The 20,650-nt window shown below is 38.2% G+C and overlaps 1 protein-coding gene across 1 annotated transcript in view; it reads left to right on the top strand.

Moving 5' to 3' along the window:
• The first annotated feature begins 516 nt into the window (after nucleotides 1-516).
• LOC148839212 (5-hydroxytryptamine receptor 7-like) overlaps nucleotides 517-20,650 on the top strand; it is a 33,001-nt gene continuing 12,867 nt past the window's right edge. Inside the window, exon 1 of the mRNA XM_088935544.1 lies at nucleotides 517-986. Coding sequence (XP_088791670.1) covers nucleotides 517-986 — 470 coding nt within the window. The remainder of the gene's footprint in view (nucleotides 987-20,650) is intronic.

The following is a 20,650-nucleotide window of genomic DNA, read 5'->3' as shown; positions in this document are numbered from 1 at the left end:
CTCTCTACGGTAGATCTGAAGACAGTCGTTTTAAGACTCCGTTGTGGCTTTCGCACTTGTCTCAAAGGTTCAAAGAGGAAGAAGACGGTTTTACACAGACTGCAGCAACCGCTGCGTTTTAGACCCTGAGGAGCCGCACAACTTACAGAGCAAACACAGCTTGCGCTCCCCGCAGAAGGCGCAAAAAACATATTTATACTTTGTAGGAAGGTCTTTCCCAGCTATGCGAGAGGAAGAAGCAATCTTCGAGAACGTCATGAGACCGAAACGGAGGATTTTAATGGTATTTTCACCTCAAGCGCATCTCCAAGCGGATTCCTTACTGAATTAACTGATCACATATGTCAAAGTGGCGTTTTTCGGTTTTATTGCGGTTGTATTTGTCTCGTATTGGGAAAACGACAGATGGACCCCAGGTCAGACGCAGACGAATAAAAACCTCCTAAGTATGCTCCAGACAAGAGCGCGCTGTTGGCGAGGTGTCCCCTGCACCAACACGGGCAGCTCCCGGCCGTGATGTTTGCTACCTCGGGTGTTGAACTTGCTTTGGGTCACCAAGACAATGTTTGGGAAGCGTCTAACGCCACCACACAGCTCTATCTCTCCAACAGCCTCCCAGCCTCGGATCCCACCGCCAACGTGAGTCAGTCATGCGGGGAACAACTCCTCGACTTCGGTACGGTAGAGAAGATTATGATCGGGGTGATGCTAACCGTTATCACAGCGGTGACCGTGATGGGGAATACATTGGTAGTGATAGCGGTCTGTGTGGTGAAGAAACTGAGGCAGCCGTCCAACTATCTCCTGGTGTCTCTGGCAGTGGCGGACCTGTCGGTGGCCGTGGTCGTCATGCCCTTTGTAATCGTGACGGACCTTACAGGCGGAAAGTGGCTGTTTGGCGAGGTGTTTTGCAATATCTTTATCGGAATGGACGTAATGTGCTGCACGGCATCCATAATGACGCTCTGTGTCATCAGTGTGGACAGGTAAGGTGGCAGAATTACTTGTTGGATGCAAAATGCTTTTGAACTCAACCCTCAGTAGAGCTTGTTTATCTTATTAAAATAAACAGCCTACTGCTTTTCAGAGAAGAAACCAGAAATAGAAATGTAGAGAAAAAATGCCATGCACCTTCTGTACACGATGAGCTATGTAGTACAAAAACAAACTTCTTGGCTTCGCAGAAAATTAAAAACTAAAAAGTAGTTCCAACAAAAATGTAGGAAGAGTAATGTATGTAAAACAAAAATGCAAGAAGAAGACTGTGTTTTTGAAAGTCAATAATCAAAACACCAAAAATATTTTCCAATAACGTTTTCTTCTTAGACTTATCTGTGGGAACGTTATTTCAATGAACTGAATCAGAATATTTTTAGAGACGCAGATCAAAAATATGTGATGGCTGGCGGCATTTTGACAGAAAAGGAACAAGTAATAGGTTTATTCCATGCACACACACCTGCTGCTCACGCCTGAAGAAGGGTCCACGACCGAAACGTTGTGTTCTCTTTCTTCTTTTTTTCAGCATGGAATAAACCTGTTACTTGTTCCTTTGCAGCCTACGCATGCTGACGCAGCTACCCACCTGAACTATTTTAACAGAAATATCTTTTTCGACTATCATTTTTGATGTATTTCAGTATCTTAATAAATCTGCAACATTAGTATGCGGATACCTTATTAAAGAACTCTCTACAATAAGAAGACATCTTTGTGCGCCGGATGTACATCTTTCCAGATTCAGCTAGTCTAACCACATTTAACTCATCTATATACAATGCTTAAGTGACTTATAAATGTCTGCTCTATACGTGAACACTAAGAAATGTATATATAATGTTTTTTACTACTAGGCCTGTTCCCTATAGGCTACATGTCAACATATGTTAATTACAATTGTCCGGAAGCTACGGGTAGTTTCTGTGTCCAAAGTTTTTCCAAAAGCCTCCTTTTTCAATGATGGTGGTAACGAAAAACAAAATAGAGGCTTCAGTCAACCACTGAGTTGCTTGTCCGTCCACAAAAATGTATTTCCACCACGCAATGATAAGAGCTTTCTGGTTACTCTGGACTCATTAATTCCTCACCGGTTTAAAGGGTTAGGCTGTAAGACAAGAAGTACAGCACATCACATGGTGCAAACATGATTTCTTTTTAAATTCATATTTTAATGAACACGGAAAATGATCCCGGTGACGTACAGTACATTCGAAAACAAAGGTCAGGTTAGCTTACAGGTCAGCTATATCACTTCACCAGAATTCAGATCCAGCACTACAGTACATGAAAATCACTACACAGAAGCGCGCCCGACCAGCTGACGTCATGGCTATTAGTAAGTCGCCCTGAATGAGCGTTTTAGATTTGTAGTGGTGTTGCAACCTAAGTTTTTTTAAAATGTTAGCTAGTTTGACACCATCTCTCTTGTTATAAAATCCTCTGTGAGGGTTGTCAGAAACATGCTGTAAAGAATTGATTTTCTGTCATAGTTGTAGCACTTTCTTACAGGGAACCGGCTACTAGGGTGGACATTATGCGGACGTTCGGAGAGAGGATTGATTTATTTAAATCCGGTAGCAGAAGACGCCCTTCCCTGCTAAGACTGCAATTGTCTGCAAAGCAATTTATTTCTTTATTTAAGTCCTTCAAGATAATCAACGTCAGTGAATACAAGACATGTCCCAATTAACCTCAGATCCGCTGGTCAATGCTTTATCATGGCTCAGGCGTTCCCATTCATGACAATGTCTTCAGGAGCATAATTTCCCCAGGCTAATGCTGAATAAAGAGACCAGGCATCCTCGCCCACCGTCGTCTGATGTTATGACATCCAGACTACTGGAAACGGTTAATTGTTTTTGACATTGTTTAGAATTGTTTTCAGCACCGCTTAGAGTGAACACAGACTTAAAAGGAGCAACACACGTCACCGTATGTGATCGTTGAATCCCACATAAATGTCAAAACGTTGTCACAGTATGTGATCGTGATCACAGAATCCCACAAAAATGTCAAAACGTTTGAAGTGTTCGGAATTGTCCGGTGTTAATGTACTGTAGGCCACCCTGCACGTCTCGGTGAAGACGTACAGTATCATTTTACTATTACTGAGAAAAATGAATGCACTGACGACTAGTGAACATTTGAACAGACGTACACCCACACGATATTCTTACAATATTTAACGCAACACTTTTATAATAGACCATAAGTTGAGCGAAATGTTTTTAGCGATTCATCCAATGATACAGACTTTTAAGTGGTGTGATGCGGCTACACTTCAGTTACACCGGGCGGTATCAACCCGCATTAGAGCACGACAGAAATACCATTAGAGAGCCGACAGCTCTTAAAAGATCTATTTCTACCGTGCTTTACCTAACAGAGGAAGCACGACGTCGATCTAAAACCATCGCTTTTGACCACCGATGAAAAGTTAAGGCAGAAGTGGCGGTTTCACTACCGCTTGTCTTTTGCAGCAGTACTAACCTTTGCATGTATTTATAAAATGTCGTTGTTAATTAAAAAGCTGTTGCGGCAGGTTCGTTTTGCAATTTGTTTGCTTTGTTTTTGTGTCTCACGTCAGCGCGTGCTTTGCGACGCCATTTACCATAAGGTAGTAAAATAAAACGAAATATTTAATTTCTTTACTTTGAATGTACTGTACCATCAGAGTGTGCATATTTTAATTCTTGCACGGAAGTGTAGAACCCAGGCCCTTGTTATTCAGAAAAAACCGGCTTTACTAATTTGATATTAAATGGAAGTTTTTAAAATAAGTTCGGGAGGGATAATAACAAGTCTGTCTCACACAGCTGTACCTACAGGTAGTCACCTTCATTACGTCATTAGCTATACACACTGAATTCAAACGCCCCCCTTCGCATTTCGTCTCAAACATCCCTCCGACTGTAGGTTTCTGGATTATATCTAAAATGGGGGCCGTATTGTCAAAACCAGTATTTAAACCTATTGCTGTATGTTAACTCCGTTTACAGTATACTGTACCTAAACCAGCAGTATGAAAACATCGCTAACATGGCATCGTTAAATTGCTGTCATCTATATACCAATGTGTACAAATCATTGCATCTTTTTTATCAGAAACTTTGTATCCACATCTTCCATACACAACACATATATTTTGTTAAATAAATGTTAATTTATAAAAAAAACAATTGACAATAGGCATGGCTATCTCTTATATTGCCCTCAATAGAGTTTGATAACAAAAATGAACATAAACATTGATAAAGTTCCTCTTAAATAGTGTTTAAAAAGGGAAATGTAATTGTTCAATATGCAACATACAGAACAGGGTTTTAAAAGATAAACCTCTTCATTCAGAGATAATGATTAAACTGTTGAACTACTATTACCTGGTGACTCCAAAAAAATTAAACAATCTTATTTAAAAATAAGCCAGCATGAAATTGTACTTCATGCAGGCTTTGGCATTTGCTGTCTCTGAACGCTACAACGTATTATATATTAATTAGGTTTAGTAATACAGGTTTACAGGCAGATTAACGATTACAGAGAGAGCTGGAGAGAGCAAGTTGTTTATTCATTTTGTGATTCTTCTGTATTCTAGAACAAAAATATCTGTATGTACATTATTGGCCCGAAACCTTACTCAGAAAAGGCAAAACCTGTTTCCAAGCGATACACAAGATAGACGAGTCATAGAACGAAAGAAAAAGAGCCTGACAAGAGAGAGACACAGAATGAAAAGGATTGCAGGTGGCCACAGGATACCGTAGGTGTTCAGACACAAAAGAAAAAGACTGAAGAACCAGAGGTTAGGGGAAATGCTGGGAGAACCCACACCAAGAACAATAACATCTTTCAGCAGAGCAATTATTTTTTTTTTCACTCTTAATGTGGTATAAAACCGTCGTGAGTTTACAAACAAGAGGTGGCCAATCAGTCCATTCTAGACTATATTGGGTGACACTGACCTGTTAGAATGTCAGGTGTTAGATTCAAACCTGCACCTCTGTAAGAAATTGTGCTTAATTCACAGTGCTTTAGCATGCTGCATTATCAGTTCTCACCTCTTATAGTACAAAAGCCATCTTCACATATACCTTTATTTAAACTTTGTCACACTACCTCTAAGTCAAAGCTAATGCTTAAACATTCTGAAAAGTAATTACAAATGAAAATGGAGAAAAAATACTGTAGCTAATTGTGATATTAATCTGACATAATAGCTTGTTGTTTCATTTGAAAGGCAATTAGTTACACCAGAACTAATTTACAATTGCTATTATTAAGGGTTGTGTATATTTAATGTCATTTGCCAAACAGCTTTATACCATACGGTGTCGCAGGAAACCGGAGCCTACCCGGCAAGCAACAAGTGCAAGGCAGGGTACACCCTGGACAGGGGTCCATCGCAGGGCCAGTGCAAGCCAATCATACATGGGGACAATTTGGAGGCCACAGTACAGGACGAGGGGGGAAATTTGTCCCGGACACCAGGATAATTCCCTACTCATATCAAGAAATGCCCAGAGTTTCTGCCCAGACAATCTCTCATATCAACCCATTGATTATTGTTTTTATATTGCCTTCATTAAGATGTGAGTCGCCACAGCTATAGATTGGTTTCTTATTATAAAAGCAGTGTAACATTGTTTATAAAGGCTTCTGCTGCTCACGATTCTTAAGATAATTTTGACACAAAGTGATGCAATTTTTAAGAATTTGATTTCTGTAGCTAGCAGCAGGTGGACAGCAGGAGGGAAATTCCCGATTCTCCTCATGTAAACTTCCTTATTAAACTGGGGAAGCTGCTTCTGGCAGGACTGTCAGGAAACTATCTATTACCTGACGAAGATGAGTCAGCATTCAGACTGCCCCTCACTGACGGGTAACGGGTAACGAGTCATGATGGGTAGCTAGATTTGTCGGCTAAACTGATTACAGATTATCTTAGATCTTGAATTTACTAAAACAGGTTTTTTGACTGTCTGTACTTTAAGGGATTATTTATCATCGCAGAGGGAGCAGCTCAGACTCTGAACAGGGGGGATCCTGGAGGATCTCCTGGAGGCCCTTGTGTGATTTTATTATGAGGTCTTTTACTGTTAACTTCTTCATACATTCACTTCATTAAAGTTGCAATTATTTAAATAACACTCCAGAGGCCAATTAGAAGTATTACGATTATGCAGTTAAAGTAATTAACTGAGCTCTCATTGTTTAACTGAGAGCCTGGGTGAAAGAAAAGCCAGCAGACTCTAGGCCACTGGGAGTTTCAGACCTCTGCTCTAAACATAACTTGCTGCTCTGGAACATGGCTCACAACAGATATTCAGGACTGCACTCAATTTAAGTCAAACACTTGCTTCCATACAAAACCATACTTTAGGTTCTTGTGACAAAACTTTTGTTTGTTGTCTGGGCAGGCAGCATGGCTCCTTATTCTCAGCAGATGGTATTTTATTCCTTTGGAAATTAGAATGAACTCAGAGAGAAGGCACAAAGGTGTGCCACAGTTCAGATTAATGCAGAAAATGTTTTTTATTAATACCATTTCTTAAAATCAAGGCATATTACCATACAACACTGTCATAGCCTAAGCTCTGGCCAACAACATTAAGTTAAAAGGTCCACAGTGACAAGATAGAAAAATATGTTACACTACATCCACATTAAGACTCTGCCTTCAGAAACAGTACACATCTCTACATAGTTTCTGTCCCGACTGACCTACAGAATAAATCACATCTTTTGGGATCCTGCTGCAACTTTCTCTATTCATTCACATGTGATTGTCATCTTTCAGGCAGCCATCCTGGCATAAAACCCTGGTTGATGCAATTGTTGTTTATACTGTACATTAGATGCATTTGTAGACACACTTGTGTAGTCATAAGTGACATTATGAGTGATCCCTTTTAGGACACGCATTCAATGAGTGTCACTATATGTTTCCTTTTTTACTTTGCATAGTCAATCATGGTTTATCTTGTGGTATCCGTATCACCATTCCTTAGTAACACGTTGTCTGTTTGTCTGTCCGTCCAGGCAGGAGCTGATTATGACAGGCTATATATTTTATATTTTGTCTTTTTTTAATCTGTCAACCACTTCCTGTAAACAATTAAGGTTGACTGAACTAACACATTAGCCAGGTCTGCTGCTGCCTTCAACAGTACATCAGAGACATGGGCACCAACATTCACTGAGGAAAATGTCTAATCAGCTACAACTCTACTGTCCTCAGGAATCATGGGACATGTAATGCGCAGGACCTTTTCCTCTGAATTGGACAGGATGCATTACTCCTAGGGCCTGCCTGTTCTGTGGTCCATGACGATATTTCCCATGACAGTGCTCTTCAGTATAATATCCTCCATAATGGACATCAGTATCTGTAAAGTCTCTACAATCTCACATAAAGTAATACAAGGTAAATGGCATCCAAGTCACAACCAATCTTCCACATTATCTGGATCTGATTCTTCAAATACCCCATGTACCCTTTCATTTCTCACAATCACTGATACAATAGCAAAGGAAAATATTTTCTCTTTCTTTTAACAATCAAAGAATTTAACATTTGCTGCATAGGAAGCATTTGTACACTGCATAGTGTTGATATACAAATATAATCACATGTACCAGTACAGTATGTGATAGGTTAAGCTGTATTTTTAATGTAGCTTAGTCTCTAACAGGAGCTATCTTTGAGAGTTTACAGAACTGGAAGTTCTCTTTAACACTTCCACCAGTCTGTTGGTTGTTCTAGTGTTTGTGTGTTTTTAGAAGTTATTAATCAGTGCTGTGCTGGAGATTATTGTATACATAATGTCTTAAAATATATTTGTGTTTCCTAGACTGCATAATTGAGGGTTGGAACTCACATATAATTTCTAAAGGCAAATGCCTAAAAATCTTTTTGAAGCCATTAGACATTTCTATTGATCTGACTGAAATTACTCACTAAAACATTAATTATAATGTTGATTGCAAAGTGAGACTGGCCAAATGTGCACATTGGGATTTTCAGTATACTTGTTTAGACAAAAATTGTAGCAATCAATCATGCTGTTCCATTTCAGCAGCTCCAATTAACAGAAATGCCTTCATAGAGTTTGCTGTGATAGATTATTATCCCCTGTAGTTGTTTATATTGCCTGTTGGTTCCAAACATTACAATTCAAGCTCATGACCGAGGCAATTTTCATTAACCAAAAAGTAATTTTTCACTTTTTGACCTGATGTGCTATACAGTGGAAATTTCCATCATAGCTGGTCAGTTCACCTCCAGTGGTGGTCACAGCTGGGATACAACACAGTATCAGTTCCACTAGGTGGTTACATATGTCTGTGGAGATATAGATCTTCAATCTTCTCATAATACATGCCATCGGTCATCTGTCCTTTAAGTTTCCATATTCCAGTGTGAATGTTGGCTGTAACACCTTGGTGTTTAAATTGACACATTAGCTAGATTAGCTAGATTTCATGTTGCCCTCAGTGATGGACCAGAGGTACAGTAGATGCATCAAAGGTCATACCTCTTACTGATTGCTTACATAAGTCTTCCTCTCCATTACACAACACAAGTCTGTCCATTTTCATTAATTTGAATACAATGGGTCATCTTTTGAGCATGCCATTCACTTAGAGCTTGTTAGGGCGAAATGAAGTAAAATAGAATAGAGTGAGTAATAATAATAATAATGTTGCTTAATTAGCTCTATGCAATTGCTTGCATTAGGAATTCATCTTTTCACATACCCCAGCTTGCTCAACATGAGACACAGCCAGGGAGAGAAGCTTGGGGTCAGAGCACAGGGTCTGCCATTGTACAGCACCCCTGGAATAGTTGGGGTTAAAGGCCTTGCTCAGGAGCCCAACAGAGTAGGATTTTTCTGCCAGCTGCAGGATTTGAACCAGCAACCTTCCAGTCACAGGCACAGATCCTTAGCCACAGAACCACCGCTCCGCCCGGTATGCGCTGGCCTACCAGCAATGAAGGAGCAGACATTGTTTTGCTCGAATGGGATTTTCCTTTCCTTTCTATAATGTCAAAACCTATCCATCTTGCATGAGAAGAGACATACTTCTTCCAAAGTATGGAAGCAGCATGCTGGTTATGGATTTTGGAATAAAATGTTATGGATCTATATAGCTGACAAGCACTCAGAGATATTCCTTGGTTTGCTTCCTCAATAGGCACTGTGAGCAGGAGCTGAGGTTTGATTTGGAATGCAGGTGACCCGTCTTCCTCATAATGCTGAATTAAGATTGCTGTGACAATTGACACACTTTGGAGAGCTCTTAAAATAGGGCACAGCAGCTTCCAAAGGTCAGATGAAATTCCAGGGTGCATTGTCAGACTGAAATTGGTATGTGCAACATGAGGATGTGTAGCACACAACTGTGGCTCATTCTTGAGGAGGTGTTGGCATTGCGATTTCTAATTCTTGTCCAAATCAATTAGATTGATTGCCCATTAGTGACATTCCTGCCACCACAGGCAGAGAGTTTGATGCAGCAGGAGTAATAATAATAATAACATCACTTTATTAACCCTTTACAATCTCTTGCATTAGGAATTATCTTTTTGCATACCCCAGCTTGCTCTCCATGAGACACACAGACAGGGAGAGAGCCTGGGGTCAGAGCACAGGGTCTGCCATTGTACAGCACCCCTGGAGCAGTTGGGGTTCAGGGCCTTGCTCAGGAGCCCAACAGAATAGGATTCCTCTGCTGGCTGCAGGATTAGAACCAGCAACCTTCCAGCTACAGGCACAGAGCCACTGCTCCACTTTCTTAGCTTACGCTTAGCTTTCTTATCAAGATTACTTTCCAAAACAAAACAATATTTTTACAAAGGAAATTCATATTAGGAAAAATGCGACTTGTGTTGCATACCCCCTGCTCAAAGACAATAAATGCTACACTAAGAAAATAGCAATGCTATTAACAACTTTACATCTACCTTCACAGAACACCACCATTGTAACTTAACCCCAATTCTGGTTATAAAGTAAAAAATGTACAATCAAGTGCTTTGTGAATCTTTCAGGATACTAATTTTCAATATTTCAAACACATTAAAAAGTTTGTTTTTAACTTTTGCAATAAAGTGTGGCACTCATAACATGACATATGACAAAGGCCTACAATGAATCATTTTAAGGTACAGTGAAGGGCTTTATGAGAAAAAAAAAGATTCACCTTTTAGCTCAACCTAAATGAATAAAGCCAAATTCGAAATATGAGTTCAGAAATGTGAAGGGAAAAGAGCGTCTGATTAGAGGTGATTGAGCACTTAGAGCACAATGAAGTGGAATCTTGTATCTGTCATTGCGGGGAAAGATAACATGGGGTTTTCAATCACAGGTCTAAAGCAATCAACCACAATTTTGTGTCATCAACCTTTATTTTCTTTTAAATGAAGCTTGTACTAAAAGGGAAAGAAAGAGTACATACTGTATATTTATCAGTTTTGTGAAGTGTTGCAAAGCCTAGGTATACAGCATACATGTCATCTTGGATAGCCTTGATATATGGGCAGCAATGCCTTAGAAAGGAAAGGTACTGAAGTCACCACTGGCGTTGAGTCTCAAAAGTTGAAGTAGTAAATTTGATATGGTCATTTAGTATTTTTGTGTGTCTCCTACATACTTCTCTGTATACCTTGCCTATCCCTTTTGATCTTCTGTGGTATTTCTATGTTTTCCAGAGATGAACAATTCTAGAAACTTAAAAACATTGCAAACTACAGTACTCTGGAAATGTTCAAGTGGTAGCACTTACATTTACTTACTGTGGTGTGTCCTAATATTATTATACAAAGCTTAGTTGTAATGCTCAAACTGCACTAAGCCCTAAAAGAAAAGAAAAATGTTCTAAACAGGTGTTTTCATGTTCTGGGATCAATCCTGGCTGTAGTCTTAATGTTTTCCAACACAGTAGAAAGCTAATACATCCCACCGCTGCATTTTCAATGTGAATAAACACTTTTCCCCTTGTGGGACTCATGGAACCACAGGGATATTTTTTTTATCTGTTAATGTTACATGCACAGGTGCGTGGACAATCAGTTTCTCCATAAATATTTGTCTTTGGAAATATTTACCTCTCATGAATATTGCTTGTGTCTAGTCTGTACTGTATGATTCAAACATATTGCTCTGCAACACTGCATATTTTGGAGAAACTGTGAATGGAGTGTTCTTATCTTTCCGAGTTACTGTTCTTTATTAATGAAAGTTTGGAAGAAATAATGCTTCATACCAAGAATCTCACCAAACAAAACATGGTCTGTTTGGGTAATTTTTAAAAATTTGAATGAAAACTCTTATAGAACCTCCCAGACTGTCAACAGAGAATCCAGTCTCTGCTTACCAGCAAAGTCACAGTTGTATCTAGAAAGCTGTGATTATTGTAGCAATAGAAAAAAAATGTTAACATTTTTTACATTACAGTAATCTCTATCAATCCCTGCTGATAGTTGACTGCTGTGACGCAACACTGTATCTTAGAAGTAAAATGGATAAAATGTGCTGATTATTAAATTTTAAATGAAAAAAATGAATAATTCAATGACCAAAAAAAAAACATGAAAACAAACTCTTATCTACACAGAATCTCAGGGCAATACTGAGGGGAAGTAACAAACTCATTAGAGTGAGAGAAGCCAAATCCAGATTTAAATTACAAATTAAGGTTCTGAAGTCCTGTAATGTAGCAACATCTGAGATATGGACAAGGGTTTTAAACGAATAGCTGCCAAAAAAACAAATATTTATCTTTTGCCTTAGAGGCAACGTTTAAGTTTTGTTGCTGTTCCCTGTTTGTAAATGGAACGAGCTGGCAGAGCAGCTCACACTGGCACACCTGAGCCGAGCTGAGCTGAGCTGATACCTGTCAAGCCCAGCCTGCATGAGTACGGTCTTATTTACACTATTCAAAGCTGCAGTGTGGGGGGGGACACAGTGGACATGTTTCAGATTTGTTTTAGTTCCTGAGGACAGCGATGTCTTTTGCACATTTTTTTACCACCTATTACCGAATGCTAATGAAAATCAGCAGGTGAGCCGAAGACATTTGCTCGGAGAGAATCATTTGAGACCCAGGAGAGGTATACTCGGAGGACATAGGAGAATTCTGCAATTTTCAAACTTCAAATTAAAATCAGCGATTCTCTAAAGGCACACAGAAATGCTCCTATGTGGCACAGTAGCATTGCCTTTGCTCTTAATCCCATTCACACACCTAAAAATCCCATTGCTGTCATCACCCATTCATCCAGACTTACAGCACATACCAAAGGCTTCTTACATTTCCAGAAAATAAGACCCCATTGTAGTCACTGTGGTGATTTGTCCAAAGGATCAAAAAAGATAATTCATAGAAAGAAAAAGTGCTGAATCCCTACTCATCACATTAAGGTGCAAGTTTATGTTTCCACACTAAAACTGCAAACAATCAAGTGATTGAAAATTGTACTTGCCACCTAATACTAACCCAAGTCTGGATTTTATTACCAGACATGTGATGTGTAACATGAAGAAATGATAGGTCACATCACTGAGCCCACAAAACAATCAAATCCAATCCAAGTGATTTGTGAAATTTAAGCTCCTAAAATAAATCATTTTACACAAATGATAATACATAACACAGTACAAAACTAATTCAAGATAATTGTTTTATATTTGTTTGTATATTTCTGAGGATCATATCAATACATTTAACACATCTGTAAGTACTTCGCTGGCATTTAACAAATCTGCAGTAGAAAGTGAAATGAGTGAAATCGGTTTGCATTTATGCTGCCTGCATTTCATGAGGATAAAGATTGAAATCCTATCATACATCTACTGAATTTCACTAAATGTAGTACAAAAGAAATACTTGAGTTAAGTATTACTTAAATAGCTATTAAAACATGTGAAGTGTCATTGTAGTATCTCTCATTTCCCATTATGAATTCACTTTCTCCTCCTTTTCACCTGAGTCTGATAACTCCTAATTAATAATAATTCCTTGCACTTACACCCTCACAGACACTCCACTCAAAGTGCCTTACAGGTAATGGGGACTCCCCTCCACCACCACCAATGCGACGGCAACCATAGTGCACCAGTACGCTCACCACACATCTGCTATCAGTGGGGAGCCAGTGATGAAGCCAGTTCATACATGGGGATTATTATGATGCCGTGGTTGGTAAAGGCCAATTGTAAATTTGGCCAGGACTCCGGAGTTACACCCCTATTCATTTTAAGAGACACACTGGGATTTTTAATGACCACAGAGAGTTGGGACCTAATTTTAGGTCTCATACGAAGGACGGCTCCTTTTTACAGTATAGTGTCCCCGTCTCTATACTGGGGCATTAGGACCCACTCATACCACAGGGGAGCGCCCCCTACTACCTCCCCAGCACCTCTTCCAAGTGTTTCTGGAGCCATAGAATCGTTTTTGGATTATGGTGACCATAACTGACAACAAGCAAGGATCTGCATGATAACACTTTAGTTTACTTGTGTCTACCTTTTTAATATACATCTACAGTAAGATGTTGATAGCATTTTTCGTTTCTTTTCCACATTGTCTAGATTAGGTCAGCAGTCAGTCAACACAAAGAACCCTAATGATTTTTGTACATATATTAAATTACCACCCATTTGATAGTTATAACATATAGTGCACTTCCATGCATTCAATTTAATCTGTCATGAAATCAGGATATCATAGCATCAGTTTACTCAAGACTCAGATATACTGTATCTGGTTTTAAGAATAATTTCCACAGTTGACAGGATATCCACAGGAAAGACATAAAAGAAGTCATGTATTATTCAAAGCTGTCATATAAGGAGTGCCCTGTTTTATTTCTGACTTTATGTGGGACAGTACTCCTTAGATTCCATCAGTGTCAGCTGTACTCACAGAGCTTCTGTGCTTTTAAAAAAGCTTAATTATTTCTAGTTATTGGTATAATCCTGCTCTTTTTCTTATTTTATGTGCTGCTTCATAGTGTATATACCTCATTTTTATAGTGTGAGTCATAAAATCAATTTTCCTCAGTAAAAGCCATTTTGAGTGCTTGCGAACATTGGTGCAAACACAAGTTCTTGTACAAGGATGAACTACCCTGATTTTCCCTCTGTCCATCAGATTTAAAAAACAGGGCGCAGTAATTATAAATATAAATGCAAAGAAGCTGCCATCACCACGAACACAACAACAACATCAGACAGGGAGTGCCTTGTTGTAATCTCTCCTGTAGCCTGCGCCACTTGACTAAGTTAAATGTAATAACATGACACAAGAGGGGAAAGCAATCTTGTTAATCCACTAAACAGCAAAATAGATAAGTATAATAAATAAATCCTTTGCAATACTTTCAGCCAGCTGGATGTGCTTTTCAGGTCACTGTTATGTAAGGCAAGCTAAATTTGTCCTCCGTAAAGGATTTTAAATTCATGCGAAAAATAAATGACATATTTCTACTGCGAAGCTCTGTGATTCTCACCAGCCTGGTCCAGTTCAACAGAAACAGAAACAGACTGGGTTACCAATAGCTGTTTAATAATAGAATTAAACTTATCAGTAATTAGGCATCCGTGTCGCCAAAATTCCTCCAATGGAGTATGTAAGAGTTTTGCAGTGTAAATCAGTACATGCCATGTATCTTGTTTTGAAGCTTTTGCCTCTGAACCTGGACATTACAAAAACCGACAAAGAACACTGTGTCTCTTGGGGTTTTGTGATCAAGGATCCCTCTCTTGTGCTCTAATCTTTGAAGTGCTAGCTACACCATGTTTTCTCCAGAAAAGGTTTGTGCACTATGCTCAAGCACTTAATTGAGGATCACAGGCCCAGGATTTTGACAGGCTGGCTACATTAACTTTTTTTTCTGTCATCACTGCTGTAGCTCACTCCTTCTCATCTCTCCATTTGATATATCCGTGAGAGTTGTTTTTTTTCCCCAGCAATACTTCAACGCAAGCAGTTTCTCTCAAGTCGAGAGTGGAGTACACCATCTGGATAGTTGTGTGTCTCAGGTGCAGCCATCTAGTCATTAAGGCACTGGGGCACAGCGAGAAATGCAAAAAGGGACAACAAAATGCAGAAGTGTAGATCAGGACACAAATGTTGAAGTTCAAAAAGAAAAAACTTGCTTCTGTTTCTAAAACCAATGCAATGTGTAATGTGTTTCAAGAGGTTTTACAGGGGAGGAAGCTTGGAATCTTGCATCCACATGTTCATCGTAGAATCTTGCACATCAATTTCTCAAGCTTAAGGTCTACTGAATCTTTGTAAGACCCTGTAATCATTATCAGTATATGTTGTGAAACATGGGTCTACACCTATAGTGCCTGTAACATCAGGAGAATGATTTTCCTTATGCAAGGTTTCAGACTTGGACATTTCCAAACATGGAAATCTGACAAAGACTAGACCAGTTCCTGTTCAGTATACCAAACTGCTTTTGGTTTGTAAAGTTGAGATGCTAATTAACAAAAAGACAGATCAGAACTTTGCCTGGAAACTACAAAAAGCCACATCATAAATCCCTAATAATCACAGAGAGTTTATTCCCTACATGATGATTGCCTCAGAGAAGAAGCAGAGCTCAACTGGACAACTTTACTGAACACACTGTCTATAAGATCAATGCTGGGTCAGCAATACTGTCCAAGATCAGCAAATGAAAGGATCAGATGTACTGTATGGCTACTGGATACCCTCTAGTCCTCAGCCCTAGTATTTACAGAGCAGTCAGGTGTTCCTAAAACTATTGGGTAATACTGTACATCACTGGGCATTCCTACAACTATTTCAGCATCATCCCTGTAATGTTCTCTTTTATCGTTACATTTCAAATCATTTTGCACTCTCACTTTTAAAGGCATCGGCTTGCTTTCATGCTGGGGTATGCCCTCGACGTTGCTCTCTTTCGGATGTCATTTACAGCTACTTTTTGTACTCCTGATGTGCTGGAAGGTGCTTTAGTTTTGGCATTTTTCCAGCCACAGCATGCAGTATCAGGCTAACCATGAGGTCAAGGCCCTGCACTCAATGCAGTCTGATATTTTGAAAAGGGTACAGTGGACTACAGTACATTGAAAAACCTGTCAGAATACGACCAATATAATGGGAAATCACATCACATAAACAAGCTCAGCCACAAATGGTGCGGTGTAACATTTAATTTTGCAGCCCCATTATTTGCTTGTCAAAATTGTAACAGCAGAGAGGAAGAGAAAAGCAGGGGTCTGTAACTAATTTAGAATTCGGGAAGAAAGGGAAGCTAACATATTTTTTGTCACAGTGTGATACAACACGAGGCTAAACTGTAGCATAGCTGGCATGTGAATACAAAGAATACAGTCGTATCCAAGGGGAAGACAACATCACAAAAAATATGAATTTATTACAAAATAGCTCAGCAGCAGACTTGAGTTTTCATTTATAATCACTGAATTTTTTTAAGTATAACCCCAGGTAGCTTTAGATATCTATAGATGAGATAGTTTATTCATGAGTTAAAATGAGATCTGTGAAATTCCACCCCAAAGATTAAAATTACGTTGAATCTGTTCTGAATATGGACAAAGCTAAAGCATATTGCAGACAGTAGGTCTGGCTTTTAACAAAGAAGTATCTGGAGCATAAAAGAATCAGAAATAAATTGAAAACTGGTTTTGTGGGCTTTATATTCATGCTAAGGAGAAACAGCAGACCTACAACTTACTCAAATTTGGACTTTTGCACCAGTTGTTTGTTAATTTCAGAATCAATCCTCAAAACTGTGGTGCTGAGCTACAGAGTCCCGAGTGGAGAGGCACCATAATACTTGAAAGACACATTCACCCACCCATATGATGTATGTAGTCTCCAAAGTCTGGACTCCTATCAGTCCTCAAGAACAACACTTTGAATGTAATGAAATCTTCGGTAATGTGCTTCCAAAGAGTTTTCTAATGTTCGATATTTAGCAAACATTAGTAGGTTTTGATTACTTTTGAATTGTATTGCATCATTTAAGTTGCATGGCTTTTCACTTATCTAAATTATTCTGTTTTCTGTTGTGTAATGTTTCAGAGGTCACGTACAGTATCTTATGCATGTGCAGGGACTATGGCACTGTGAGGAAGAATTGGATTGAGCTTTTTTCTGTAGATCAGCAGCTGGACATAAGAAACTTAACAAATGATGAGCACCTTGTCTAGTTGGTAGTACTTAAGGGATACAAGAATGTTTTAAGGAAAACTGATGAAAAATGATGAAGTAATGTGTCTGCACATTTTACACCTCTTTGTACAAAAAATGTCACTCGTTTTCTGTCCACTGAATTTGATTTTTTTTTGCATTCAGATGATTTGGAGAAATGGTAGAATTTTCTGCATTCACAACACAATAGGCAGAATATGAATTAATTAAATCATAAAATATATCCGAAAAATAAAAAACAAATGCACTTTACATTACACTACAGTAAAGTGAAGAACTACATTAAAGGTAAATGGAGTTGTCTTCGTAGCCACTATGTTCATAGTAGACTATAATGTTTTTAAATGGGTCATTCGTAGCCTGAGGAGGCTTTCTGAAATGGTTCACTTGCCTTGTGCATCAAAACGGGCATTGGATCACTATTATGAGTGCAGTTATTTTATGCACCATTTGAATTTTGTTGCTGAAGCACAGTGATGTGCCTTTCTTACAGGTTTCCAGGCAATTGGGTTGATAAGAGGATGCCATGCTTAACTCATGCTTCAGATACATGCTTGCCGAAGCTCGTAGTACAAAAATATAAATTTGTTTTATAGGTTTCCAATAATATACAGGAATTCTGTTTTAATGATTGATGGGGGCTCCACATTCAAGAAGAGCAGTTAAATTAATCAGTGTTCAGCAGTGAAACAAACAGGTTGTGGTGGTGACAGATCCCTTGAAAGCAGGACGTTTCCTCATGCACCTTTGGTGTCCAATTCCCCATTCAGCGCTAACATCTGTAACCATGTGAAATGTCACTTATCTAGGTGGTTGAAATAATAATAATAATAATAATAATAATAATAATAATAATAATACAAGGAGCAAATTATTATTGTTTTCAATCTGATGTGGACTGCATTGATCACAATATTCACATTAGAAGATTGGAAAATTGGAAGATGAGAATAACAGTACAAGTAAAAAAAAAAGATGGTTGATGATGATTCTTTAGTGTCATTTCCTGCACTATGCAGGCAAGCACAAAAACAGGTCAACAGAATTGGGTGCATATTTTATAAAATGTCAAATTCACTTAAAGGGAGGTAACCGCAAAAAAGAAGGAAGGAAGACATTGAGACCTACTAACAACCAGGAAAAAGTATCATACAGACCCCAGTTATTACAAGTGATCCATATGTTATATTATTAGAGAGCATCTCATTCTTGAAAGGGTTTTGGCAATGCCTTAGCCTTACCCAGAAGCTTTAGGGTGTAAGATCAGCACTACCCCCTGGAAGGATTGCAATACATCTGTGTTCGTATTATGTACAAATTTAAAAGTATTCTAGTAGACTGAGAACATCACTAGCTACATGTACTTGTAACATTTTATTTCGGATTTTGGATTTATCTTCAAATTATGTCTTTGTCCATAGAAGTGAGAGGTAAAGACATATTCTTTTTTCTGTATTTGTTTCCATATCCCCAAAACCCCCCTTTCTTCCAAATGTGTATTCTGATTTTACAAGCAATAGACACAGACATCAAATTAATAAAATTTCTAGATGTTAGAAATGTTAAAACGGGTTATGACATGGACATGTATCCAAACAAAGATAACTTGTTTGAAGAGCAAAGAAAAAAGTTAGACTCCATAAGTATCATAAACGTACAGTTAACGCCATTCAGATAGCAAACTGTGACCATAAAAAAAGATCTTGTTCTCTTCATGGGGCCTGGTCAAGGTCAAGGTATATCACTGTATTTGTCAGGTAACAGTCAACAAAATGAACAAATTAACAAGAACAAAAGATTCAACAATCAATAGTGTTAATGTCTGGACATGCATGTTTTTTACAAGCTTCAGTTATGTTTAAGTATTTAAAATGAATCAATTATTGTAAAACAACTCTCACTTGTAAAAAGCAAATATTAGTACTGACTGTTTCACAATAATTACCTTCGACTCACTTTGAGCTGTCAAATCCTGAAGCTTTTTCAATTTTCAGGGATTTGATAATCGATGAGACGGTCCAGTCCGGTTTGGTTGCCAGATCTTGAAAACTAAAAACTGCTTTGGTAATGTTTTACTTGAATCAGTAACCACAGTCAGTACTCCCTCATAATCACTATACAAACAACACGTATAAAAACCAAACAGCACAATACATTTTCTCTACAGAGAGGACTTGTCAGCTCTCAAGTCATTAATGGCGCTTTCTATCATTTTCGTCTGAATTCTCCCAAACTGCAGTTCTGCTTTAAAGTCTCATCATGAACCATAACAAATAATTATGTCCCTGTAATGTCAGTTGCACAGATGGTTTTAGAATATTTCACTTTGTTATATTGTTTTGTATAGTGTTAATGAAGAAGTTATACAGTAACTGTGTTTTAGCCATATTCAAGTGAACTGTTTCTACTTATTTAAGAACCTGTTATGGTCACAGTGAAATCAATATACAGAACAAAGAAATCTGTACTGTAATTAACTCTGAAAAAACTATAAACTTTTTATGTGGATCTTCACACAGAAATATATCCTGCTTTCTTAGGAATCGTTTCTTGGTGAGGAATTGTTATCTTGTTATGTTACTGATAAACTTAAAAAACAGTGTGTCAGAAGAGAGTGATCGAATTAATAGTAGAATTAATGTAGTCAAACAAATACCTCACATAGACAGGTTAAAGGACCTGAATCGCTTTAAATGTGATGTAATTTAAATATTCAAAATCCTTAAACCCACTGATAATACCACCCCACAGGTTTGACAAGGGAAATTTCAGAAAAGATGCATTTAGTTAAAGCTTGGAAAAAATAATTGCAGGTATATGAGAACAGAGTGGAATCAAATTGTTGATGACACTTGAGGATACTTCAAGAAATGATATTGGACAAGGTTTTGGGAGATGTAATCTACGAGCAACCAAATGAACGAAGATGGACTAGAAAGCCTTTACTTGTTTGTAAAGGTTTTCTATGCTTTTTTGTTTTAGTGATTTGTCTTTATATAGTCAAGAAATTTGCAAACATAAATATTGCTAGAATCCAAAACAAGTTTCCAAATTAACCTCGAACAGTCTTTTTATCATACACCAAGTTGGAACAGCTTAATTAAAAAAAAAAACAGATCAAATGCACAAGACCCAAGTAAAAAAAAATTCCCTTGAGCAGATAGCTCCCCTCTTGAAAGAGTGTGATGACGGAATCGTTCTATTAAGTTAATGTGCTGCGCTTTGTAGGAAGACTGGAAAATGACACCCAAAATGTAGAATCAGAAACAACGTTTCAGAGAAGACTGAGACAAAAATCAAGAAGAAAACAAATACTTAGTGTCAGACAGCTCAAGTTGAAAATATGGAACATTGTCATAATCAGAACTGTTCCAAAGATTTGAATAGTCTAACAAAAATATAAAAAACAAAAATTAACCCAGAGGCATTG

This window comes from Atractosteus spatula, chromosome 2 (genome assembly GCF_055471065.1).
Source record: "Atractosteus spatula isolate fAtrSpa1 chromosome 2, fAtrSpa1.hap1, whole genome shotgun sequence".
NCBI lineage: Eukaryota > Metazoa > Chordata > Actinopteri > Semionotiformes > Lepisosteidae > Atractosteus > Atractosteus spatula.
This window is presented reverse-complemented; position numbering and strand designations above follow the sequence as displayed.